The sequence below is a fragment of the Clytia hemisphaerica genome, unplaced genomic scaffold, assembly GCF_902728285.1.
Source record: "Clytia hemisphaerica strain Z4C2 unplaced genomic scaffold, Clytia hemisphaerica genome assembly, whole genome shotgun sequence".
Classification (NCBI taxonomy): Eukaryota; Metazoa; Cnidaria; class Hydrozoa; order Leptothecata; family Clytiidae; genus Clytia; species Clytia hemisphaerica.
Window position 1 is genome coordinate 323,158 of NW_027103758.1, and position 20,432 is coordinate 343,589.

The 20,432-nt window shown below is 35.0% G+C and overlaps 4 protein-coding genes and 1 long non-coding RNA gene across 5 annotated transcripts in view; 2 read left to right on the forward strand and 3 right to left on the reverse strand.

The window, feature by feature from the left end:
- LOC136805566 (putative leucine-rich repeat-containing protein DDB_G0290503) overlaps positions 1 to 10,154 on the reverse strand; it is a 68,658-nt gene extending 58,504 nt beyond the window's left edge. Inside the window, exon 1 of the mRNA XM_067062132.1 lies at positions 10,002 to 10,154. The gene's annotated coding sequence lies outside the window, so the exon portion shown is untranslated. The remainder of the gene's footprint in view (positions 1 to 10,001) is intronic.
- LOC136805542 (uncharacterized) lies at positions 6,762 to 9,382 on the forward strand. Its single transcript, XM_067062111.1, has one exon. The coding sequence runs from the start codon at positions 6,809 to 6,811 to the stop codon at positions 9,341 to 9,343; it is 2,535 nt and encodes an 844-aa protein (XP_066918212.1). The 5' UTR covers positions 6,762 to 6,808; the 3' UTR covers positions 9,344 to 9,382.
- A 312-nt stretch (positions 10,155 to 10,466) lies between the features above and the next one.
- On the reverse strand, positions 10,467 to 11,858 carry LOC136805549 (lysine-specific demethylase 8-like). Its single transcript, XM_067062118.1, has one exon. It carries the CDS (start codon positions 11,809 to 11,811, stop codon positions 10,570 to 10,572), a length of 1,242 nt encoding a protein of 413 aa, XP_066918219.1. The 5' UTR covers positions 11,812 to 11,858; the 3' UTR covers positions 10,467 to 10,569.
- A 95-nt stretch (positions 11,859 to 11,953) lies between these two features.
- On the reverse strand, positions 11,954 to 13,947 carry LOC136805548 (tubulin gamma-2 chain-like). The gene is made up of 5 exons (XM_067062117.1): positions 13,573 to 13,947; positions 13,233 to 13,413; positions 12,575 to 13,089; positions 12,246 to 12,436; positions 11,954 to 12,115 (listed from the first exon to the last, which is right to left on the reverse strand). The coding sequence occupies exons 1-5, from the start codon at positions 13,871 to 13,873 to the stop codon at positions 12,053 to 12,055; spliced, it is 1,251 nt and encodes a 416-aa protein (XP_066918218.1). The 5' UTR covers positions 13,874 to 13,947; the 3' UTR covers positions 11,954 to 12,052.
- A 1,678-nt stretch (positions 13,948 to 15,625) lies between these two features.
- LOC136805553 (uncharacterized) lies at positions 15,626 to 18,651 on the forward strand. Its single transcript, XR_010846417.1, has 3 exons — positions 15,626 to 15,713; positions 17,947 to 18,006; positions 18,588 to 18,651. It is a non-coding gene; the product is annotated as an uncharacterized lncRNA (long non-coding RNA).
- Positions 18,652 to 20,432: the final 1,781 nt, after the last annotated feature.

The window sequence follows — 20,432 nt, forward strand, 5'->3', positions numbered from 1 at the left end:
TAAATCAACCACAATGAAAACGGAAAGTGGAAACCAGGTCAAGAGATAAGAAGCTGTAATACCGATACAAATCTTCAAAGATTTAAGTCTACGTTTTCTCAATCGATTTCTCCGAGCAGTTTTATTGTTTTCAGATCGGGCGACTATAGTACCACTGATTTTCTCACATTGTTTCTTGACCGACTTGTATAATAATGTATTCGCTATGAAAAGAAAAACACCGACCAGTATCACCAATGCTGCCGTCACAGTGAAAAATATCATCTTTAAGAAATACAGCCATATCCAGAAAGCAATAAGAATTAGACAAGTCATAAATAGGTACAACAATGCATGCTTCTTTTCAAGTCGAGCGTAAAAAAAAGGTTGTCGGATAGCTACAAATTGCTCCAAGGCAAGTATGAATGTAAAAGTGATTTCAGCGCAACCAACACAATCGCGTAAATACGCCATAAGTTTATTTTCACCTTTATACAAAACCATAGCCGATTTCACTAGGTTTAAAATTCCAAAAACAAAATGTAGCGAAAAAAGAATTAGCAGTAATACATCGTGAAAAGTTTTTCGTAAATTCTTTGTGCTCAAAATAACGCAAATTGCCAAAACATTGATGAGCGCCAAAACGGATGATTCAAACAACAAAATTGTAGAAGTTATTTTTGAGAACATTTCTTTAAACTCATCAAACTAAAACTGACTTTGGTTTTTCGATTTCGAATTTTCTCCGCAGATTTATTCTTGACATTTTTGTACAACGATGAATCAAAAAGCCTCCTAAATAATTTTGGATTATTTGAAACAGTTGCTTTGAGAGAAATAATCAATCAAACCTCTCAAGAACCAGTAATTTGTGATTGAAATCAAAATCAGTCGATATCTTTTTGACGCTTAGAAATTTCGATAAATTATACATATACCAACACTTTTTTATAAGAATAATTGTATAAGGCTAAAAGTTGAGAAAAAAAAAAGAACAAAGTTGAGAAAAAATAAGAACAAAGTTGATCCTGGAATATCAGAATGTTAGGCAAATAAAAGGTCAAAGTATCAAAAATGGGATATAAAGCCTCTAAAATGTATACATTTTGCCCTGAAAATAAAACAGGATTAGAAAATTTGAGACTCGAAGTACCAAAGAAAAAAAATTATCGCTTCTTATAAAAAAGGGTTTATTGTTTGTATAGATCTGATAAAATATCTTCTGATATGTGTGTCTAGTTTATGATGTTAATAACAACGTCATCAAGTTAGTACAGTAAAGACTTCTTGTAAATCCAAATCTTGATGCGATAGATGGCAAATTTGTGTCAAAATGTTTCTTTTTTAAGACGAATGGCGAGCCTCTACTAAAATAGAAGCTATCCTCATTTGTCTCTGCTTTCGAAAAATAATCGATTTGTTGATATCACCTCTATATAACAACACGTACATCTTATAAAAGTATATCAACAGAAAGTTCAGATGGTTCAACAAAAGTCCTGTGAACAAAAGCACAACAGTTTTAGCATGATTGCTGGTCTGCGAAATATATATTCCAACGGCTGCCATTATGGTTACCCCGGAGACAAATGACGCATAAATGACGTAATTGGTTTCGAGATATTGCGAGGGTAGTTTACGAGCACGTATCCCTTGAATAGCGTTCGTAATAATAACGAATAATATGAAAACATACTGAACAAGTAATACCGTATCATTATTACAGTAATATTCTGCCTTCAAATCGATTTCGTTGTATGCCACATGTGTTTCGACGGTACCGCCCCAAACAAGAGATACCACTAAGCAACCGATATCAATCAAAACAATAAAAACTATGACGAAAATTTCAGTCGCCTTTGTCATTAGCACGTCTCTTTTTGTCATCCGAACTTTCGAGCTAAAGATACGTAGAACTTTTTGTGTTTTCCCAAAATTAATTGCAGATATTATAGACAGAAGCAAACCGATAGAGATTGGCTTGGCTAAGCATTTAGCAATATTTGGCATTCCTTGAAATACGATGGGAGGGATGATGGTTAGTAAGATATGTGCTATCAACTGAACATAAGAGATGGCTTTTTGTGACGTCTTGACCAGAGGTGTATGCTGTTTCTTGTAGAACGTGAATAATGTGATTATAACCAACGAGACGTGAATTACGGACATGATAATGTATAGACGAAAAGCTGGCGATTTGCTTAGTGAAAGGTATATGGGTGTGTACGGATCATAGCAAAATGTGTGGTCATCAGAATTAGCTAACAAACGAGGACATTCGATACACTGTGTATTACCAGAGACATTTTTGAAGTAATTCGACTTGCATTTCTCGCAATGGTAGCCATAACTTCGATTCCAATTCGGCTCAACGTAATATGAATAAACTAGCTCTGAACCTTGTTTACAGTTTGGTTTACTTAAATAACAGAATGGTTTCTCTTTAAAAGCTGTATTTGAGTTGATTAGAGAGTTGGAGAGGTTTGACGCCTTGTCTAGAAGACGTTCTAAATAAAACACATCTTTCCACACAAACAAATACGCATGAAGAAGTTCTCGCGTATACTTAACTTCCTCATACATGCTCGTCTTGATTTCTTCATTAACGAAAACTTCATAAAATTTCGGATTCAAAGCGAATGCTTTCAAGAATCCGAATTTCTGTGGATTTTTACGGATCAGTGTTTCCTTCATCTGTTCAAGACTATAAAATTTACTGAGATCTTTAAACAAGTCTGTTGTTAAGAAGTGTTTAGGTAAATGGTGGATATAATGTAACAATGTGTTAAAACCGGTGAAACCTGGTAACTGATAAACATAATTGAATGTCGTCAAATCAGAATGTCCATGACTTGCCAGGGTCAAGTCGACTCCTTTTTGTTGAGTTTCTTCGCCACCAGCATTTGCAGTCATCACATGGTTTGATTCCCGTTCAAAATTCAAGAAAAATATTTTCTTTAAGCCTTGGTTAATTTTCTTTAATTGAGTGATTTTGTTGTTAAAGGATGTTAACTGCGTACTGGTTCCTTGTATCAAAACAAATGACAAAGAGGGACTTTTTAATATATTACTTAATGTATCATTCAAGTCTTTTGAGTCCTGTACGTCAACTATGCGTTCTTTGAAACATGCACCTGGAATCTCAAATTGGACATACGTACAAAATACACCATTCTCTGAGGGCTGACAGATAGTTGATTGGTTAGAACTCTTTGGCAAGTCTGTAGTTTCCACCAATGATAACATTGCAGCTACAGTGATATTGAGTTGTTTACGAAAATTATTGATCGCAGTTTTGTGTATATCACGACCAAATGAAGCTTCATAACTGTACACATATAAAGGGTTAGCAATGTAAGGCGCTGGAAACATCTTCTGATAGGTGATCGCCAGGAGTGGAATCTCAAATGGTAAAAGAATGGCACTGACAAGTTGCGTTAATTCAAAAGTTAAATGGGTATAAACAAACATGGCTTTACTAACATGAATTCCTTTGACACTCAGATTGATGCATTTTCCAGTTACATTAAATCTCTCTTGGTATAAACCGGGTAATATAGAGTTTAAGAGTTCAGTTTCATTGCTACCGACGTCTTGAGCACAAAAATCCATTTCTGACTCTAATATCTTATTGTTGAGTTTTATGGTGATTTCCAATAATTGTTGGTTTGCATCAGCTTGAGAGCAGCTGAACGGAAAACGACTGTGACATGACGACATTGAAAACAAACCGTAAATCCAATATGGCGAATCCTTGCAATGAATGATGTTCAAGTTTGAAAAAGTAAAAAACAAAATGATGAAATAACGTCCAGATCCCATATTCTGTAGTATTTTTATGGTTTTCAATTCTCAAGCTTAACTTTGCTCCTCTCAGACGCTCTTCAAAAGCATCTCGAGGTTGAAGTTTAAAGTTAAAACCAAATTTCTCGAACCCAATGTACGTAGTGTTGATTTCTTTTTTCCTAAAGACAGATTATCGTTGAAATGCTGTTTATCTTCTTACAACAAGAAGCAAAATGTTGGTTGCAAAGACTCAAGAAGTCAGAAGCTTGAAAACAAATATGAAGAGCATCGAAGAAGATAATATTTGTTTATTTTTTAAGCTAAAGTCAGCATATTTAGAGAAAATGGAAAAACTCTTCCCTTTAGGAGATACTAGCTACGACTAAGAGAAAAAAGAAAGGGTCTTTAGGTTCCTAGCCTCCTATTTGTTCCTTAGCAGGGCTCGAAATAACGGTCGGACATCGGACATTGTCCGACCCAAATAGCTTCATGTCCGACCCAAAAATCATAATTTTCAAGCTAAAGCAACTCTGATCGGACATTTTGTCCGACCCACTTGAAATTGTTATTTCGAGCCTTGCTTAGACTTTAAGACCGTATGATTTTGATTTTCTGTCTTGGAATTTTGAAATTTATTCATACAAAGTCCACGTAAAACCCTAAATAATGTATGAAATTTATGAAACATCAAATTTTGTTCCAAAATTACGAGCCTTGTAAGTTTTTCCTGGAAAGGCTTATGGACCTCATCACAAAACTTTCAACCTTCATAACTTTTGATAGGAACATTTTCAGGGCATGTTTTATACATCAATTTTCATCAGAATTTCATGTTCTTTCCTCTGGTAACATCGATTTGAATATTCTAAATAAATAATTCTTTGCCCAGTCACCTGATGAGTCAAAATCTGGCAGCGGTCTGGCAGGTGGCCAGACGACAAAATTTGGCGTTACTGTTTAAAATTAAGTCTTAGACCCTCTAAGGATCATCTGTGCCAAATTTCATGCTTTTATCGCCATCTAAAGTATTTTTGTGACAAGACCTCTGACATTTAACTGCTGTTCGTAATTTTTTATGGGTTCGACCTATTTGCCACGGAAAAAAAATAAAGGTTCGACCTATTTGCCAGATGTCGGCATATGCCGACATGAGCAATCACAGTAGTATAGTATAGAGTTAATCATCACATTTAGTTTTATTTTCTGAAAAAAATCTGAAATAAGTGATGTGTTTACTTTGAGTTGAAAAATGTATCGAATTATGAAAAACATCTTTGAAATATATTTTGATTATTCAACTGTGCTATTTAATGAAATCTAGTTCAAAATCGAACTTTGAATAAACTTTAAAAAAAAACTTCTGGCAAGTATGTCGAGATCTCTCGTGTCGGCAGAGACATCGAAAATGCTCTTGTTGGTAAAATTGAATACACTGTCTGCACCCCAAAATGTCGATGAATTTTGTTTTCTTTCTGACGCCTCAAATAATCATTGGAAATACAAAAATGAGCCTAATAACACTTATTTGTCACCTAAAGATTCTTTCCCAATGCATAATTCCATTTTAAACCATTGTTGATAAAAATTATTCACGCCCGAACTTTCATTTTTCAAAGTTACTGCACCCCAAAATGTAGGCTAGTCTTTTTCCGTATAACTTCTAGTGAAATCAATAAATCTTGTTGATTTTTTGTATGGTAAGACCTAATACAACACAGAATCGACATAAATTTAAAAAATAAGGGAATTGATCCAAAAAATTGTCAAAAATCTAAATTGCTTTTCTACTGCACCCCAAAATGTAGGTGTATTTTTGCGTGTTTGCAGAAAAAAGCAGAAGAATTACACATCAAAATTTATGTTTTTTTGTAAAAAAGTTTTTAACCGGAGACCTTCTGTCAAATTATCAAAAGAAACCTAAAAGTTTTGCTTCGCTTGGTGTTTTTAAAGTAGCATTTTAATCAGTTTTAGTTCCGTTTTTCACGGAAAAATTGCTACTTTTTGACGTTTTTTGACGTCAGTTTTGTCAAAATTTCGAAAAATGAGGGTGCTTCAAAATGACATATCTTTTATTGGGTTTGAGCTACCGGCATAAAATTTTGACACAATGTTCAGGATAAACAGGGCTTTAAAGTCGACCCTAGTTTTTAGGACTTATCTTTTAGTCTTGGTGTACCAATTTTTATTTGATTGAAAATTTGACCGAAAATTCAGACGTCACTTTGGAAAAACATCTCTGGTTTCGCAAGAAAATTATCAAAATAAGCGATGAATTCGATTTAGATAAGTTGATATATTCATAGGCTATCCATTTCCAAAGTTTTCTGGCTGCAAACACGTTGAAAATTTCAGTGGACGTCAAACCAAAAACCTACATTTTGGGGTTCACACACATTTTGGGGTGCAGACAGTGTATACTAGGCAATATTAATCAATTTCTGGTCAGAGATGAAGAGGCTTTGGTGAAAATAGTTATAAACAAGTGTTATAAACAATATGGTACAGTGGAGGCTCAATAATTCAATTTTTTACAATTCTAATACCTCCTTAACTTGAGAATGGTGCGCCAACCTGGCCAGATTCTCTTACGGAGCCATAGCATTTAGAGTGAATACGTGCCATGCGTGGAGCAATCAGAATCTACTTAGGTTAGGTTGGTCAGTCCATCAAAGGCTTTATTTTTCTTTATGATGCATGCGATGAGGAGTTGAATGTTTGAATAGCCTGTTTGCCGAGGGAAGAATATTTATTTGTTAAACATTGCATTGCAAAACGTAATGACATTCAAGAATGCTTATGGTGGAAAGATGAAGAAGAAAAATCTTCTTCCATTTCAAAGCATATGACCATAGCATATGATAATCATTTGCTGAATTTTAAATGGAGTTTTTGAAGATAGAGAGAACAAAAAACGTAAACTGCTGCTATTTCGAGAAAAGAAGATTTAAGAATTATTGATTTGAAACTACCGTTCGTAGTCACCATCATAAAAACTACAAAGAGATATACAGAAAAACATTATTGCTGATTTGGGGTGACAACAATGAATTTCCTGATGATTCTAACCATACTATTTGGTATCATTGCCAGCTCTGTGGGAGAACCTTATTGGTTGCACGGATTGTTCTCGATGACATCATGTCAAAGCCAGTACGAATTCAGTTGTTCAAATGCAGTACGCCATGAACGTATTATAAGAGAGAAAATCAAGCAGAATGATCAAATTTTGAACGCTCCAATGCCGTTCTGTTCGATGGATGTTGGCGGAGATCAGCCTCGGAAACTCTTAGACGCTGCACTCCCGTTAGTTACTCAAAACTATATAACTCTAACAGGAAAATGTATTGACAATAATATCAAAGGAACCAGAAATTTGGACGGAATTGTAGTATTGTCTTTGTTAACATTCGAATTAACGCAACTACTTAGCGCAATACTCTTACCTCGCGATATCCCTTTATTCGCATTGACCTTTCAACCCATCTACCCTGGAAGCCTGTTAGAGCATCCATATTTTGTGTATAGCTATGAAGCTAGTTTTGGACGAAACCTACACCAGAACGGAATTAATGCATTTCGTAAAGAGCTTAATATAACAGTAGCCGCTGTACTGAATATTCAAGATACACCAGGGAAACTTTCACAAAATCGACAATGTCATACAGATGATGCAAGCGCGTTTTGTACGTACTATCACATGGTGTACAAGAACAAAGGATGTCTCAAAGAAACAAGCGTGGATATAAACAATGACCAAGAAATCAAACATACTATCGAACTGATTTTAAAACAGCCTCGGTTATCCTTCATAGTCCTGTATGGCAGCAACAGAAATCTACGTAAATTCAATGTAAGAAAAGAACACATGAAGACTAAAGCATGGGATAGATTATACTTCTTGAACTACGAAGTGTTAGATCTTTCGACAAACAAAAGTTACAGTGAAGATATACGGGTTGCCAATAACACAGGGCACGGACGTGATATCAAAGCACTTCTTATTGATGACTATCTCAACGTTTTCTATGACATCCCTGGCGCATTAGCCATGAACAATCTACTATATTTCACTCATGATTTTAAGAGAAATTTCTATCAGAAAAGCTTCATGGAACGTATATTGCAAGACAATGACATCAACAAACTTTTCCCACCTGGACATTTTCTATCAACCATTATTCCTGTTGGTTTCAATGTCAGTGACTGGGTTGGTTTGAGCGATTTCGTTAAAGATCTGGTTTTTAATTCTCTTAGATTCGACAAACGTGTTATCAAAGCACAAATCAGTGCGTGGAGAAATACATTTTACGTCAATTTAGTTGAGCTTAAAGAACTCTTTCGCCACAAAGAATACGACCCAGGAAACGCATTGAAAGCTAAACCATTCTGTCATTTAACTAAACCAAAATGTAGCCTAGGTGCTGAACTTAAACATTCGTTTTACAAAGAAAAAGGCTGGGATACAAGCTATGGTTGGTATTGCGAGACCTGTCATGAACTGTACTTTCGGAACGAAAATCAAACTTCTTGCCGAAAATGTCCTCAAGGGGAGATGAGCGATCGATCAAGAACCTATTGCTTTGACCCTTACACCAAACTTTACCTCCAGTTCAATACCAGGTCTCCTGCGACTTTGGTTATCGTTAGTTTGTCCGGACTTCTACTATTGATCGTTATTTTCACATTGATCATGTATTTGCGAAAACGTGATACCCCTATCGTGATGGCGTCAAGTTCTCACGTCACCTTATGTCAAATACTAGCGCACGCTGTATTGACTGTTTCAAGTGTCTGCGTGTTCATAGGATATCCAAATTATGTGAAATGCATTTCAAGACCTATTGTGGTTGGTGTTCTATTTACCTTAATCACCTCCATAAATCTCGGTAAAACACATAAAGTATTGTTGATTTTCAAAGCTAAGCTACGCATGTCAAAACGTGAGATTCAAAAAGCACGTGCATCAACAGTCATCACTATCATGTTAGCTTTCTTAGTTGATATTTCACTTTTGATTGCGATTATCTTATTCGATGATCCGCCACGAAAGGAAATAACGACGTATCCGAAATCACTAAGTCAAGAATTTCATTGCAGTAACAACGAAGACGTTTTGATCCAGCTCGGGTTCATCTTCATCATCGATATCTTAAACGTCATACAAGGTATACGTTCCCGTCACGTACCGTCGCATTACCGAGAAACGTCGCACGTCACATATTCGTCTTTTACATCAAGTGTGATCTTGATTGCCGGATTTGCCGTCTATCAAACACAACTGAGCGAGCACACGAAAACGGTGACCATGCTTGTTATCATACTAGCGCTAAACTACGTTCATTTCATCTTAATCTATACGTACAAACTCTACATCATGATCTTTAAAGCACATCAAAACACACGGCATGCGTTCGAAATGAAAAGAAAACAACGCTTTAAGAGGAGCCTTGAAATACATGTTCGTGAGTCGGCACGCAGACTATCACGCTCACGCTCGCGAACTGAAAGCGAATTATCAGCTATACGATTGACCGCATTTGCTGCTACACGAAGCGATACATTTGAATCGTTCAAGTAAAAGAAAAATCAAGCTCATTACTTTTCAGGGTTAAAATTGGTTTATAGAGCTTCTTGGACTTTCCACTTAATAGCAAGATATGGTTGAAAACGTTCGGATATCATGCTCACTTGAATGGACATTGGTTGGAGAATTCAAAATCTTTTTTGAGTTTGAGAATTTAATAATAATTTGTAACGAACTTTTATGCTCTTCTTTCTCTCATGTACCAACCCCATCAAACATTTAAAGTACGGACCGTATACTATGTAACAGATTGTATACATCAAGTTCATTGTTCGTAGCATGGAAACAATTTCTTGAAGCCAGATTGACAGTATAAAAGGTGAGGTCTGAATAGCTATGAAAAAGATGCTGAGCTTGCAAAAAAAAACATTATAAAAGGAATCATCGAAACAAAATTGCGCGTTTTGTCAGTTGGTTGTACCTGACGAAAGAATTACGAAAAATTCAATATACAGACCGTTAATTTAGATAGCTTTGACATCAAATAGTGTTGTAAACGAATAATTTAAATTTCTTGTGGCAAAATATGTTTTTACATTGCTTTTGCATTATCAAAGCACAGTTTCATAAACGTATAAATTGACTTTAAATTTCCGGTCTGAAACAGACAGACAAGAACTGTAAACAAAATAAGAAACCAAAAAAATCGTACCTTTTTTAATAGATGATTCGAACAGCGTCTTCTTGGGTAAAATTCCATAAACTAAACAAATCAAACCAACAAGCAACAACTAATTAACATTATCTTAAGTCAATTCAAGTATACCATTATTTTTTCATATATTTTTTTTTTTTATTCTTTACTGAAAAAAAGAAACAAGTTATGTATTGTGATAAAGTCAGTTCAATTGATTCTAATCACCGCAAACATAATCATAAGTGTATTTTGTAATTGTCCATTATCAATTCTTCAAAGATTTTCCACCCTCGTGTAATTTTCGTTTAGTTTAGTTTCTTGAGCTGAAATTATGACTTTCTATTTTGAATACATGTTTCCAATTCGAGTTTTAAAGTTTTTCGAATGGCCTTAGAAATGTGGACGTTATTTAAAGACCCTCTCTTACGACAATATATCGACAAAATTTTGTTTCTCCAAACTGTTTTTACGCACAGAATCTTAAAGTTGTTCAATGTTTATTTTGACTATTATAGTTAGTATTTTACATTTTGTTTACAAATTGTCATGGGATCTGCTAACAAATTCAAATTTATCATTCATTTTATTTCCACCAAAAACTGACAGAAAAACTAGTCGATAGAGATTTTACAAAATGCCAACACTTGAAAGGTATAAAAAGCATTTCTCCTTCATTCAATAAACACTCGTGATAAACGTTCCTATGAAAATCAGGAAACCTCTCCTGGTCAATATTTTCTAGATCCACTTGGCTGGTATTATCAAGGATAAAATCAACATTAGCATACATATGCGGAGAATCTCGACTGTAAAGTCTAATATATTTTGAGCCCATTACTTGAGCTAGGATATTCTGGTAAGGGTCGTGATGCAATGGTGAGACAGTGCCTGTAGGTCCAAACCATGCATGCATTAAAATAGGTCTCTCAGCCTCAGAATCACTTAAATAACAATAGTCTGGTGGCAGAATGTCATTTTTTAGTTCTGGTACTTGATCAAAAAGCTGATGTTGAGCCAAATATCCTGTGTTTGTCCTATTGGCTATGTATTTATCAATAAAGTCATTAACACTCATTAAAGTTTGTGTCCAATTATCTGAAGTATATTTATCACCTATCTCAACAGGAACAGTCCTTGATCCGGCAACAGTTCTCAAATAATCAATACCCCACTTTCGTGAACCTTCCATAGCTGGCCAGTGATTCATAGCATTTTGAATGATAACAGGTGTTTCAGTCTTTAAATAGTTCTCTTGAAATTCTATTAGAGATATGTTATCAATTTTTGGGATGGAGAACTTCTCTTGGATTCGATTTTCAATTTTTGATACATCATCGGTTGGTAAATAATTGGCTCTTCCATATTCTATGCAACCCTTTATTTTCTTTGAAACAGGTTCCACAACATCATCGACATCTTTCTTTTTTCTTAAAATTTCGGACAATTTTGAAGCTAATTTACCAAGAACGTTATCAAAGATAGGTGCACCCATTAACAAGCCCATATCACAAGCTTTTAAAGCACTCTGTGTGTCACTGAGACAGTATAAACTACAGGTTTTCATCAGAGATGCCAATGTGTACAAATGTCTCCAAACTAACTTAACGTCTTTCCAATATCCTGTATTCAAATGTTCCCATGTTTTATCCAACAAAACTTGACTTTGAGCAGACGCATTGTCATAATCATTTTCCATTGAAAGTAAATTCCATGCATTGACTGCTTTCTGATGAATGTAAAAATCACCAGTATCTTGCAGTTGTTCAAGAATGTTGTTTGGGTTGATGGAAGACAAATCCAGTATCTCCTCAACATCAATAATCATTATTTGTTACTGTTAGAACTGTAAAACATAATTTGAAGGATTTGTATTGAAAGAAATCTTGTTGAGCAAGAAATTTAGGACAAAATATAATACCTGAATCGATACTTACTGTAGAAGAAAAAGGAGATTTTTGTCATTTTTTATCAATATATAATAACAAATTAAAACAATGTACAAGATTTTTATCTACAATAAAAACATAAACTAATTTGGACATCTTTTTCTGAAATCTATCAGATCATCAATCAGAAGTAAACATTGACAAATGATTCATAAAACTTGCATATTCCATTTCCAAATTGTGCTAAAAATGTAAAGAATAAAACCACTAATTCCAACATAGAAATGTGCTACAGAAACGTAATAAAAAACCGCTAGAAAGTACTATATCAAGGTGTGATTTCAAGATTTACAAGAAAAATGTTGCAACCAACCTTTCCATTGGCCGTTGCTTTCTTCCCTTTTCGGCCCCTTTGTGAATAATATTGGACAAAAGCATTGTGAAGAAGCATCAATTGAACTTTTTCAGATATCATGGTCATGTATCGAACTAAATGATGGCTTTGGAAGCATACTGAACATAATGTTTTTTCTCCAGAACCAAATTGAGATCTACCTGCAATACCTAAAAAGTTAATAAAGTGGTTAAAAACAGCATACAGGCAACATTTCCTACTGTTTTTATTATCATTAAGTTTATTTTTATAGCAATAGAAAGATCATATAAATAGCAAAAGATAAAATAACACAGTAACATAATTACCTCGAGTATTCTCATAGACTCTAAATGTTTCTTCACTTTTGGCTTGAACCTGAAATCTTGTTGAAAATGACTCTGAGAAAGCACTAAGAATGTGTTGATTTTCATCAGTTGCTTCACAAAACAAAAGAGCTCTGTGTAAAGCTGGCTTTTCCTTTTGATTCCCAAGCTTCAAGTAACTGACACATTTCCGTGAAAGTTTTGTTAACGATTTCTTATAACCCAAATCATTGTTTATCTCAACCATTCCAATGCTCATAAAATAGAGGCAATTGAAGGAGGAAAAATCTGCAATCGCATTTAAAATTTTTGGGTCTTTTTCTGGTATGGTATCTCTATCTGAACTCAGATGCCTCCTTTTTTGACTGGGTCTGTCAAGTGTTTTTAATATCATGTGAATTTGACTTGCAATGATTTGATTTATTTCAGAAAAACTGATTGACTTCTTTGATGACCTCATCTTTGAAACCTCTTCGAGCATATGGTCATTACTGATTAGGAAACATAGGCTAAAGTACCTAACAAAGGAGAAAAAATACAAAATTATAAATAATTATAATAATGTTGAATAAGAAAATTATGATTCTATGAGTCTATTAACAATAAGAAATAAAAAAAAAGTTAACAATCACTACAGTAACACAGAGAAAACCTTTTTCACCTTAACACATTCAGTGAGAGCATCGCATTGTAGTATTGAAATGAAGATTCTCCTTCTTTGAAAGGCAAAGTTGTAAATGACACAATCTTGACATTTTCAAATCGTTCTGAAATTTCCTCTGATATAATTTTCAACAGGGAACAGCTAGTGGATCCAATCAAACTGTGAACAAACGCTATATCTGAAATAAGATCAAACTAAAAGTAAAAAGATGAAATTATTAACTCCAAAATCGAAAAGTTTTTATCTTTAAAAGCAATCTAATAAGAGCCACAAGTTTGATTTTACTCCTGGAAAAGTCTGATGTTTCTCAACTAGAATCCAAATGAAAAGAACTTACAGCAATCATTATTTTGTTGAATGATCTCATCTCTCAAGTGATCAAGAATATTTTGAATAAACTTTTCAGTTTTATCTTTCTTTGTAAACTTGTCTAAACATCCACTATCTCCTTTTATCAAATTAACCTTTTTGACAAATTTTGAAACCACTTTTGATTCATTCAACACGTTAATTATTTTGTTGTCGACATCCACAAAAAGTGCTGAGTAATAACCACTGGATGGATTGAATTTGGCTTCTTGTTCAATGATTTGTTCTCCAATTTGACAACCAGCTTGCCCAATGCATAGGATAATCATATGAAATGAATTGTTAAAAATCAAACTAGATTTCCTAAATGATATTTATTGAGAAGACTTTGTAATTTTTAGATTTCTTTCTTAAAACACATGAACAAGAGACATGGAAATCAGTTTTATTCTTTAAAAGAATGTTTTTAAAAGAAATTGTCTTTTCTTCTTCTTTCAAACCTTTAAAACAGATTTTATTTAAAGTACATTCTTCATTTTCACATGAACAACTTTAAAAGAACAATAAGGTTCAAAAATGACAAATAAACTCTGGGAATGATGATAAACTTGGTATTTGGAATGACCTGCACTGTAGAATATCTGGAAAGCACCAGTTCAGCCAATGAATCTAACTGAATTTACATATTTCAAAATGGGTCATGAATATGTGGTTTCAAAGTAACATCTTTCGCATCTAGTGTGCTTCAAAGCTTAGTGTTGTTCCAGAAGAAAGTCAACTGTCTGGAAACCTGTCATGATTTTCTGACTTTAAAAAATGTAAGGAAAACAGAGGATCTGCTTTTTTGGAGAAAAGAGGACTAACATGAATTTGCACAACAGGCTACCTAAGATGCCCTGAGTAACATCTGAAATCAGACAATAGTTTTTCATCTCAGTTTCTGGGAACAAGACAGTTTTGGATAGTTTATATAGAACAACATGTTTTTGTTTGGATAAATAAGATCTCGATGTTCTTTTAACACACCTCCCTGAAAGCTGACAATTAGGCTAGGCTAAATTTCAACACAATACAATTCCTACATTAGTTGACACATTAACACATTGACAAAAAGATCTGTATCCAAATTTGATCCGTGGTCAAATTCACTTTCTGGACAACGTCCACAGATCAGACATTTGCCATTCTTAAAACCAAAATAAGCGGGTCAATACGTATGTACAGCTATCTTATCTTAGAAGAAGGATTTTTCTGTTACTGGCAGTTTCGTGGCATGTCTTTTGACTGACAACAGGGGGTCAGGTTTGGCTGGTACAGGCTGGTACTAAACTCACAGACATCATGTTATTTAGTGACGTGATGGTACTAAAAAGTAAAAAAACCTTTCTAGTACCATGAACCACGTCCCGCCATGTACCACGTCACGCTAAAACAAGAGATTATCTTTATACAAAAACGTTGCTACCTACATGAAAGAATACTGATTAAAGCGCACAACCTAGGGAAACAATAAATGTGACATAAATCATAATCTCTACGATTTTTATTTTCTTCTCAACCACTTTTCATCCTTCTATTTCATTATTAGAAAATAATTATTTTAAAAACATTAACATTAACATTAACATTATTTAAACCAATCATTCATTGTATATATTTTCATATTTCAATCCTAGATTTTTTTTAGTATTTCTTTATTTTTGTTTTAAATTTCTTTTTTGGCCCAGAGCTTTAGCGTACTGGGCCTTTCAAGAGAGTCGTGCTCGTGTGTTACGCTAAGCTATTAGCCGCATTCCGTCATATAATAAAAAACCATCCAGGCTGTTTGGCCATAATGGAGAGGCTTGAACAGATAAATAAAACAATAATTGAGATCTACAACTTCGCGCTATATTTTTTGTTCGGGAAAGACTAACAGGTTGGTTTAGAACTTAGATTTTCGTTCAGACCACAATGTTCGTTATTTATAATTCAATCAGCCTATGCCCAGACTAGCTCTCAACAACGTGGTTGGATTTCTGCGAAACTTCCTTTCAAAATCTTATCGAGAAAGAAGAAGGATGCTTGTATACAATTTCTGTTTAATTTTTTTTGTCATTCAACCGTGTTGTGGCAACATCTCTCCTGCTTCCAAGTACCATGAACAATAAGGATTATAATTTTTGAAAGGTATGTTGGTTTTTCCTTGCTGTCAAAATAGATAGCACTTAGACCTTTTTATTTAAACTTCGTCATCTTTATATTTACCCCTGCGGACGACATAGTTTTCTGTAAAAATCAGGGCCTTGGAATTTCATTCCAGACCCCTGCGCTCAATAGGATGAGATGTGATTTATGGATTAGTTATTGATCCGGATTGGGAGATCGATCAAAGATTGATACTCCAGATTTTATAGGACCGTGCCGACGCACCGGACTGTCTGGTGTATTTGTCCGGTGGCAAAAAGTATCCTTTCGCTACACCGGACGCAATAAGTCCAGTGTCAGTCCGGTGTTGCATACAGGGAATTTTGGACGCCTGACATTTATGAAACAAAAAATTAAGAAACACCGTACGCACCGGACTGGTCATGCCCAGTGTTTTGATTGTCCGGTGGGAAAAAATATCTTTCTCCGACACCGGACATCCGACTTCCTTAAATCATTTTGACTTAAATTCTGTGTCGTCTACCCCCCCCCCATTTACAGACTGGAATGGTAGACATTTGCATACGCTTTGGAACAGGGGCGGGGGGAACCCAAATTTGAACATTTTCAGTGCACAAATACAATGTGGACAGCCCCAATAGTGGTTTAAATTTTCCTATCTAGGTGGCAAGCTAAAATATGTTCCGTTCACGTCGCCCAACCGACTCACCTTCAAAACATTAATCCCGAGTCGTACAAGTCGGCAAAATGTCAGAAAAAGTTTTTGATAGCTAAGCACTTCTTTGAATCATCATTCGCTACAAGTTTTAGTTTACTTAACCCACATTGAGTCGCGTTCGAGCTTTTTCATGTACCCTTATTGAAATTTTCAAGTCGAAATAGACCTTTTCGCCTTTCCATCCGCCATCTTGAATTGTATGCAAAAATATAGGTACGAAAAAGCCGTGGTTGGATTTAGTTGGAAAATATGCAAAACATATGCAAGTTTACACAAAGATTAAAAAGACAACGAAGCATCTTACAAATAAATTTTATAATTATTAGAACAATAAAAGATGGAATTTCTTAATCCAAAAAGAATTATTTACCGAACAACAAAAGCCTTTTAGGAATTTGTTCTTAAAGACATTGCATATTCTGTTTTCATGCCATTAAAAAATTCCACGAAGACGGAGTACACACATCAACTTTCAAAACAAGCAAACTGAAAGCAGTAATTATGACGTCACGCATTCAGCGGGTTCAGATAGATGTTTTGATTTGATCGTTTTGCGGTTCTATTCCCAGGAGAATAATTTACCGTCAGCCGAATAAGGATTATTTTTGTACCTTCGTGGGTGATTTTTCAGCTGTTTATGTCTAATGTTATGGTTTTTTGAAGTGCTTAATCTAAGAAGTGGGCGAATTTGGTTATTTCTAGTTTTCAAAAGAAGCAAATTTAATCTTTCTTCTACAAGATTACACTTTATTATAATGCTAATTATGCATGTAAGTTTTATATTTTAATACTTTCTTTTTGCATATGTTTTGCATACTTTCTCAGGGAATTTCACCACTGCAATTCGGCCACCATAATTTTTGCATACAATTCAATATGGCGGATGGAAAGGCAACGCGGTAGGGCCAATATCCCCGAGAGCCAAAAATAAGGTCTGCTTTTAAGGTTCACACATGCGCGCGCACATTTAATTTGACAAATTAAAGATGGCGGCAAGAGATTTTGTTGATTGCCGACTTGATTCTTCGGGATTTACTAGATTTAAAAAACCCGACAAAATTTACTACTGACCGACCGACTGGATTTGAAGATGACGCGAACGGAACATGTTTTAGCTTGCTGCCCTATTGCGTGGATACAAAATAGGGGATGCATACCATTTTTTATATTGTTGCTGTAAAATCAAAAGGTCTACAGTATTGCTGGTATTTTATTGGTTTGATTGTCGTTTGACTGGCTAGTTCGAAACGCAGGTCACAATTTTTCTCAAAAGAACGTGGCAATAGAGCAACAGTACTCTGAGACCAGAATTCCCTCTCACCAAACCATTTTCAAAAAGTGACCCAGGAGGGGGAGTGGGTTTGAGTCTGCCCTAAAATTTAAGAACCTTTGTTTTAATCCCAGATGCGTCCAAAAAAGCAGTAGCACAAAACAAGTCAGGAGAAGTTTTAACTTAGGTGAGAACTGACTTGGGTGTAATCAGTGAAAAATACTGTCATTTTCAGACAGATACTAATCTTTTTGTTTTCTTTACAGTGTCCTGCGCTGGTCTGCTCAATCAACCTTAAAGACATAGGCAACAGAAGATCAATACTGGTGAGTTCTCTGTCACTTTCTCGGTTTGAAGTGGAAGATAACGCTTGAGTGATTCTAAATAATCACACTTTTTCCAAAAACATACCTGACCTTTACTATGAGCGTACTGAGGCCACTTTTTTCATCTACTCTTCAAGCCCTACCTGTTGGTCATATTAGATATGAGAATTTCTGACCTCCAAATTTTCGACCCTGTGGATTTCTAAATCCTACCTATCAGTGAGAATAAAAAACACTAAGAGAATTGTTCTATTGAAAAGTGGTGCGACAGCGAGGCATCGCCTGGTCTATTTCCTCAAGATTAGTCAGTCATAGTCCAAACCCCTTCAAAAGAGACTTTAAAGTGCAAAAGAGGGGGGTCTGAGAGAAAAAGTTTCATAGAAAGGAGATGCAACAAATATTTATGTTATATAATTAATGAAACTCCTTGGCAGTGATAACATTAAGTAATTATTCTTTGTAGGGAGCTCAATCGCATAGAATCACATCAACAGATCAATGTTGCTTTATTTTAACACACCCCTTTTAATTGAAGATCTTGGGATGTATACATTTAATATATTGAATTTTTTCTGTTTTAGGTGCCATTGCATCATCATCATCAGGTGGAGTGCAACAATAGTATAAATCAGCTTGCATCTATTCAGCTTTCACTGGCTTTCACGGATTTACTTTGAAAACTCAGCTAAACTTGAATCTATTCAGTTTATACGGATTAACTCGACAAACACGTTTAATTGTTACACTGATTTATTCGAAAAACTCGGCTAAACTTGAATTTACTCGGCTGACATTGATATACTCGGCATCTACTCGGTTTACTCGGCTCAGATTTAAATAGCGAATTCAACCCATCTTGCAGCTTTCTCAGCCAATCCGAATTCCCCTTGAGTTTGCTAGGTTTAAAAGAAATAAATACATTGATATTGTTATTTAACTCTCATTTCTTGTACCTGTTCCCTTCTAAATTTTCCAAAGCATGATTTTTGCGATCCCACCGTGTGAAATTTGTGCGAGTAAGGATTGAAACTCGGCCTTCAAGGAAGCGAAAACAAACTAGATATGACAAAGCACTGTTTATTGGTTTTTAGACTCTGGGCCTTCATGCCCTTGGGCCTCTTGTTTTATATTCAAGAGAATAGGTTTTGTAAAACCTTCTATGAATTATCAAATAGAAATAGAAATAGAAACAATGAAAACTTGTCACATCTTCAGCCTGAACAAACAGCATCAATGCATCATTGGCGGCATTGGATTACTCTTATCTTAAGTGACACTGTAGCAGTTTTTTTTGGTCGTCTGTGAAAGGTAGCAATCATAATTCTCTTAGTAATGCTCTCAATTGATTTTAGAGATTTGTAAGCTAAGGTCTATTGTCAACAATTGTCCAATCCCGTAAGTGATTGAATTGCCATCAGTAATAATCTGAGAAGAGAACAACAACATTTTGACATCACACAAATAAATTACGCTAGGAAAATCCACGAGGACAACACGCAGTCTTAATTTTTCGCAAGCTTGGGGGGGAAACGAAAGTGCTCTATATTTTACATATGGGGAACATAGCTTCAGCCCCCCTTACTTTTGGGGGGGGGCTAAAAAATATTTTGGCCTTTAAACCAGACCCGATCAATCGAACTTGTCGAACCAATCGAACTAATCGAACTCCATCGAACGATTAAAGTTTGATTAAAAAATTTAATCGAACTCTAAGATTTTTTAAAAGATTGTGAGTGTTCGATTAAGTTCGATCAATGGGTTTCGGTTCGATCAGTTCGATAAACCAATTTTGCTCCACCACCGTATATTAACTTCTTTTCAAAGCCAAATTTGGAATGTAAATCAGGATACTTCCGATAACGGATTACACACTTTTCCTGTAGCAATAAGCAAAAACCTTGTCCCAGCTGTTGAAAAAACTACTTAATACTTAAAGCACTACAGCTCTCACCCAACAAAATTGTGGATTTAAACTTGTCGAACCAATCGAACTAATCGAACTCCATCGAACGATTAAAGTTTGATTAAAAAATTTAATCGAACTCTAAGATTTTTTAAAAGATTGTGAGTGTTCGATCAATGGGTTTCGGTTCGATCAGTTCGATAAACCAATTTTGCTCCACCACCGTATATTAACTTCTTTTCAAAGCCAAATTTGGAATGTAAATCAGGATACTTCCGATAACGGATTACACACTTTTCCTGTAGCAATAAGCAAAAACCTTGTCCCAGCTGTTGAAAAAACTACTTAATACTTAAAGCACTACATGTTAAATAGGTATTTACCAACCTAGTGATTGCTGATCCTTGCTTGACCGGATGCAATATAAACCAATATAATAAGTCTTCCCAACAGAAGACTTGATGAACACAATCCAACTTGAACCAACACAAGAATCAATATGAACGTTTACCATTTACAGATT